Genomic DNA, 6886 nt, shown 5'->3' with positions numbered 1-6886 from the left:
AGTCTAATCAAACTGAATTTCAGTTTTGAAAAGACTTTGGAGTGTATCCCTAGAATCTAGGTACTTCAATTCGGTTGGGACTCTTTTGAACAGAACTGGTTCACTTGTAACGGATAAGTCCAAAAGGAGTTTGGAATTAAGTAGGACTCTACTCATGATCCAAATATCATTATTTCAAATTATGCAGAGTGTAAAAAATATACCATGTTATTTTGATGAACCAGGTTCTTCACTGATAATTCTCTTGTGTAAGTCTAAATTTGCCAAAAATAGAGAAAATATCATTAGAGATTAATGAGTCATTTTAACACATGGCACAAGAATATACTATTGAAAGTATGAGTCTGAGCAAAAATTAATCTAATTATATACACATTTTCAGAATTTCTAACCAAAACCAACAAATTATTTTTTTTTTTGTTTTTTTTTTCAATTGTTTTTTTTTTTGTTTTTTTTTCGTTGTGAATTCTGAACTGATCCTTTTAGGTGATATTAATCATCCCTAATTATAACTTGTTCCTTTCAAAGTGATCTCTACTTAGGGCTTTTGTGAAGATGTCAGCTATTTGCTTGTGAGTAGCACAAAATTCCACAGTGATCAACCCTTTTTCATAATTATCTCTCAAAAAGTGATGCCTAACATCTATGTGTTTAGTTCTCTTGTGGTGAACCAGGTTCTTGGTCATACTAATAGCACTAGTGTTATCAGAAAAAATGGGAATACAACCAACATCAATTTCAAAGTCCTTTAATTGCTATTTGATCCACAACAATTGAGCACAACATGAAGCAACAACAACATACTCAGCTTCAGCAGTAGATAAGGCCACTGAATTTTGCTTTTTGGTGGCCCAAGACACAAGACATGAGCCAAGAAAGTGTGCCATACCTGAGGTGCTCTTTCTATCCACAAGACAACCTTTTAGATATCTCATAATTCTTTTAACAGCAGTCAAGTGAGACTCCTTCGGATTTGCCTGAAATCTTGCACAAAGGCCTACACTGAAAATAATGTCAGGTCTACTAGCAGTGAGATACAACAATGAGCCAGTCATTCCCCTATACAACTTCTGATCGATAGATGAACTAGGTTCATCCATATCCAACTTTGTAGCTGTTGCAATAGGAGTGTCAATTTCTTTGGAATCTTCCATTTTAAACCTTTTAAGCAACTCTTTTACATACTTCTGCTGATGGATCATAGTTCCATTTGGATTTTGTTTAATTTGTAAGCCTAAAAATAAATTAAGCTCACCCATCATGCTCATTTCAAATTCACTCCCCATTAGTTTAGCAAATTCTTTACTTAACTTATCAGTAGTTGCTCCAAAGATTATATCATCAACATATATCTGAACTACCAAGAGATCTTTACCTTTTTCTTTCAAGAATAAAGTATTGTCAATTTTACCTCTCTTATAGTCATGCTCAAGCAAAAATTTTGATAATCTTTCATACCATACTCTTGGCGCCTGCTTGAGCCCATAAAGTGCTTTGTCAAATTTATACACATGATCAGGACTCTCCTTGCTTTCAAACCCCGAAGGTTGCTTGACAAACACTTCTTCCTTTAGATAGCCATTTAGGAAGGCACTCTTGACATCCATCTAATGAAGGGTGAATTCCATGTAGGCAGCAAAGGCTATGAGGAGCCTTATAGCTTCCAGCCTTGCCATTGGGGAAAAAGTCTCATCATAGTCTATGCCTTCCTCCTGATTATATCCTTGAACTACCAATCTTGCCTTGTTCCTTGTAACTGTTCCATCTTCATCAAGTTTGTTTCTGAAGACCCATTTTATGCCAATTACTGATCTGTCCAAGGGTCTTGGTACCAGATGCCAAACTTGACTCCTTTCAAATTGGTTGAGTTCATCTTGTATTGCATTTACTCAGTCTGCATCCTGCAAAGCCTCAACAACATTTTTAGGTTCAATAAGAGATAAGAAAGCATCAAAAGCACAAAGATTCTTTAATGAAGATCTGGTTTTGATTTCAGAGGTTGGATCAGTAATTATGTTCTCAATGGGATGAGAACTTTGATACTTATAAGGTTTCACAACCAACTGGTTTCCCCTTGATGTTCCTTCAGTGTTTTGTTGATGTGGAACAAGTTCGTGGACAGGTTCCATTGAGGTTTGGGGGTCATTTCCTCTTAGTTTTGTTCCCCCTGTCATGTTGCTCTGGGTGGAAGAACCTGTTCCATCACATGTTCCTTCTTCCAGTGCAGCTTCAGTCTGGGATGTGGTTTCATTTAAGTTTCTTACCAGCCCAATTGCTTCATCATCATGTTCCGGTCTCTCAGAAAGAATGTTAGTTTCATCAAAAACCACATGAATACTTTCTTCAACACACATAGTTCTTTTGTTATAGACTTTATAGGCTTTGCTATGTGAAGAATATCTCAAGAGTACTCCCTCATCACTTCTGGGATCAAACTTGCCTAGGGAGTCTTTACCATTGTTGTGCACAAAGCACTTGCATCCAAATGCCCTAAGATGGGATATATTTGATTTTCTCCCTTTAAGTAACTCATAGGGAGTCTTCTCTAAAAGAGGTCTAGTCATGCACCTATTTATGATGTAGCATGTAGTATTTATAGCTTCTGCCCAGAAGCTATGGGGGTAGTTTACTAGAAAGAAGCATAGTCCTAACCATATCTTCAAGTGTCCTATTCTTTCTTTCAACTACTCTATTTTGTTGTGGATTCCTAGGAGCAGAAAAATTATGATCTATGCCATGCTCATCACAAAATTCAGCAAATTTAGCATTTTCAAATTCAGTGCCATGATCAGACCTAATTGATGCAAGTTGATTACCTAGTTGTTTCTGAGTTTTTCTAACAAAAGAAGTGAACATGTCAAATGCTTCATCTTTAGATGTTAAAAACAATGTCCAAGTAAACCTAGAGTAATCATCAACAAGCACCATCACATATCTTTTACCACATCTGCTTAATGTTCTCATTGGAACACAGAGATCCATATGGACCAGTTTCATCGTCCTGGTGGTGCTTACCACTTTCTTGCATTTAAAAGAGGATCTTACCTGCTCCCCCCTTGCACAAGCCTCATAAACTTTGTCTTCCTTGAACTTGATGTTAGGTAGCCCTATCACCAGGTCCTTGGAGACTAATTTGTTGAGTTGACTCAGGCTGGCATGTCCAAGTCTCTTGTGCCAAATGAGTGGATCATTGTCCAACACACTTAAACAAGTGAGTTCATTTTCTGACAGTGTGGACAGATCTACAATATATATATTGTTCACTTTTTTTTCCTGCAAAACAATCTTGTCAGTGGTAAGATTAATCACAAAGCATTTAGTAGAGGTGAATGCTACCAAGTTACCTCTATCACACATTTGTGATACACTAATTAGACTGTATTTTAGGCCGTCTATCAAATAGACATTCTCAATCGAGTGAGAGTTAGTCTTACCTATCTTACCGACCCCAATGATCTCACCTTTCTTCCTATTTCCAAAGGAGACATTACCTCCTTTGAGGTCCTCAAGTGAAAGGAACTGGTTCTTACTTTCTGTCATATGCTTTGAGCAGCTACTATCCATGTACCATATTTGGCTGCTCCCATTTACTTGGACCTGCAAAAGGAAATCAGGGGTTAGTCTTAGGAACCCAAACTAGTTTGGGTCCCTTTCTATAGGCAAAAGGATGAATCAAATTCTTTTTAGCCAAACCTGGCAGCCTATTTTTCCCTTAAACAAACTTTTTATTCTTTTGACTAGCCTTTTCTTTTGCAGTGAATTCACTTTTATAGTGACCAGTCTTACCACAATGTGTGCAAATTTTGTTCTCAGGAAGTGTGAGATACTTGCTTTTGGGATCCCATTTAGTGGCAGATTCCTAAACCCAATTCCTCTTCTATTGCTACTGTGATGTTCCTGTAGCCATGACAGTGCATCGGAGGACCTATTCCATTTACAAGTTCTGTCTAGTTCATGCTTGACCTTGCCTAGATCCTTTGTCAAAATTCTTACCTGCTCATCCTTATTATACAACTCATCTTTTAGTTTACCTATATTTTCTTTTAGAGTGAGTTGTGTGCAATCAGCCATCTTCTTACTTGTTCCTAATTTTAGTTTCAGGTTTTCAGATCTAAGTTCTAGGACATTTGATTCAAATGCATGAACCTAGTTCTTTAGTGCAGTATTTTCACTTACAGTCTCACTAATTCTAAGTTCGAGGTTCTTACACTTTGCTTTTAAAATCACACATTCCTTGGACAGTTGTTTCTTTTCATTGTTTATATCCTCAGATTCATCAATGAAATCTAGAAGTAACTCAAGTAGCCTTTCTTTAGATAAAAACTTAATCTTGTCTTTTAGATGGATTATACTTACTTCAGATTCCTCATCGGATTCTGTAATTGCCATAAGTGCTTGTTTATCCTCATCTGAGCTTTCTCCCCAAGTAGCAGCCATAACCTTTGTTGATCCTTTGTTCTTCTTGGGATGAACCTGTTCCTTCTTTCTGTTTCTTCGTTCAACTCTTTCCTTCTTCCATTCAATTTCCCATTGAGGGCAGTTTTTGATGTGGTGATCAGTCTTCCCACACTTGTAGCAGCCCTCGTTGGTCTGTTTTTCAGGAACCCTTGGTTTGCTGTAGCCTCCACTTCTTGAAGAACCCTTTCCTCTAATTAGGTACTTCTTGAAGTCCTTTGTGATCATAGCCATTTCATCATCTTCTAGATCAGAACCTTCAGTGATTCTGAGTGCCAGGCTCCTTGCCTTCTTGGATGCATCCATCTTCATGGTTTGCCTTCTAAGTTCATAAGCAGTGAGATTTCCAATTAGCTCATCCAACCTAAGAGTGGCAGTGTTTTTTGATTCCTGAATAACAGTGATATTGCTCTCCCATGAGACAGGCAGAACCCTTGTCAAAATCTTCTCAACTTTGTCTTCTTCAAGAATAACCCTTCCAAGAGACTTAAGTTCATTTGTTAGTGTGGTGAACCTTGTATACATCTCTTGGATGGTTTCTCCTTCCTTCATAGTGAAAATTTCATATTGAGAATATAGTAACGTTCCTCTGGACCTCTTCACCTGAGGTGTTCCTTCATGAGCCACTTGCAAAGCGTCCCAAATTTCCTTAGCAGTAGTACAGCTTTGAACTCTGTTGTACTCGTCCGGACCAAGTCCACACACGAGCCATTTCTTGGCCTTAGCATTCTTCTCCCATTTCCTCAAGTCGTCAGCAGTGCAGTCAGCTCTTATTTTTGGCATCTCTTCTCCTTCGGCATTTATCTTCATGGTAGCCAGTGGACCATCTATGACAATGTCCCATAGCTCATAGTCTTCTCCTATGATGTGGTCTCTCATTCTATTTTTTCACCAGGAGTAGTACTGGCCATTGAAGAGTGGTGGCCTAGCAGTGGATTGCCCTTCCCAGTTTCTAGGTGGTGCACTCATCTTGATCTTCTCCTAAGGTGTTAGCCTCTTCAAGGATAACCTGCTCTGATACCAATTGATGTTTTATACGTCAATACCAAACAAGAGGGGGGTGATTTGTGTGGTGTCCAATTTTTCGCGTGCACAGATTATAGAAGGATCTGGTTCTTCTATGTGTTCCAACTACATAGAGATTTTTACATGGAAAACACCCGGCTCAAAAGGTGAAAAAACCACGACCTACTTCCCAGTAGGATTTTCCCAAAAACTTCACCAAATCACTGAGCCAAAAACAGCATTTACAAAATATGTTTGTAAACCTAGGATTAACTCTAATCCCGTTGTGGCAACCAGCCTCTAACTGCTGCGACAACTTCAAGTTAACTCTAACTTGAATACTCTGAGTACCTATTACAATTGCCTCTAGATAAAGCTGAAAGGTACAATATGAAAACACCTACTACAATTGAACTAGAATAAAAGACAGATACTTGGAGCTGGTTCTTCTATCTGGTTCATGTAGCGTCAGGTTCACACACTTGAATCACACATGAACTACTTGCAAAATGTCTTGATATTTTGCTCTCAATTCACATTTAACTTCTGCTTTTGTGCATCACCTGTAGAATGAGAACATCCTGCGATTTATAGAGTTAGTAGAGTAGAAAACAACTAGAGTTCTAATGCTACTCTTCCTTGGTGGAAGAGTTCTAGTTAATCTCAACTCCTAACTCCTTTCTTATCTTGGATAATGTTCTCGTTGAGTAAGGAGTCCTTCTCCTTATCAATTATGCAATCTTTTTTATCAGGAGATATCTATTATTATGCCAGATTTCATTTATCTCCTGCATGTGCATCTCACGTGCTTTGAATCTGCATGTGTCTATGCCTACCAGTGATGGACTTGGTTCATCCCTGAATTCCTTTGTCAATCTTCAAAACTATCATTTACTTGGGCCAACACTAACCATATCAAATCTACTAAAATCCGACACCAAATGGTCCTCCAAATCCACAAATCAAACTTCAAAATCCCTAGCCTCAAATTCCCAATTTCCAAATTAAATACACACTAACTAGGTGGAAAAATACATAGGGAAGTAAGATTATTGATCAAAGTAAGTACAAGGGACTTACCTCAAGGAAATCTCTCAAAAATCGCCCTAAACCTAGTTTTCCAAGTCCAAAATGACAAAAATCGTGAAGCCCTTCGGTTTTAACCACTGCCCAAGTATTTCTGCACCTGCGGAGCCTGGGCTCGCACCTGTGGGTGCGCTTGTGCGGCAAAATGTGTGCATCTGCGCAAATCACTTACCCCTCTTCCTTCGCACCTGCGCATGCGCGCCTGCGGAAATCCCTTCCGTTTCTGCGGACCTTGCGCACTTGTGATGACACTAAAGCATCCGCGGACATCGCCGATGCGGAATTCACCTTGCACCTGTGACCCCTGGCACTCCTCTATTTTTCCGCTTCTACACTTGCC

The 6886-nt window shown here is 38.8% G+C and overlaps 1 protein-coding gene across 1 annotated transcript; it reads right to left on the bottom strand.

The window, feature by feature from the left end:
* Positions 1–4146: 4146 nt before the first annotated feature.
* Positions 4147–5334, bottom strand: LOC138894652 (uncharacterized). Its single transcript, XM_070179368.1, has 2 exons — positions 5051–5334; positions 4147–4930 (listed from the first exon to the last, which is right to left on the bottom strand). The coding sequence occupies exons 1-2, from the start codon at positions 5332–5334 to the stop codon at positions 4147–4149; spliced, it is 1068 nt and encodes a 355-aa protein (XP_070035469.1).
* Between the last annotated feature and the right edge of the window lie 1552 nt (positions 5335–6886).

Source organism: Nicotiana tomentosiformis, chromosome 6 (genome assembly GCF_000390325.3).
Source record: "Nicotiana tomentosiformis chromosome 6, ASM39032v3, whole genome shotgun sequence".
Taxonomy (NCBI): domain Eukaryota; kingdom Viridiplantae; phylum Streptophyta; class Magnoliopsida; order Solanales; family Solanaceae; genus Nicotiana; species Nicotiana tomentosiformis.
This window is presented reverse-complemented; position numbering and strand designations above follow the sequence as displayed.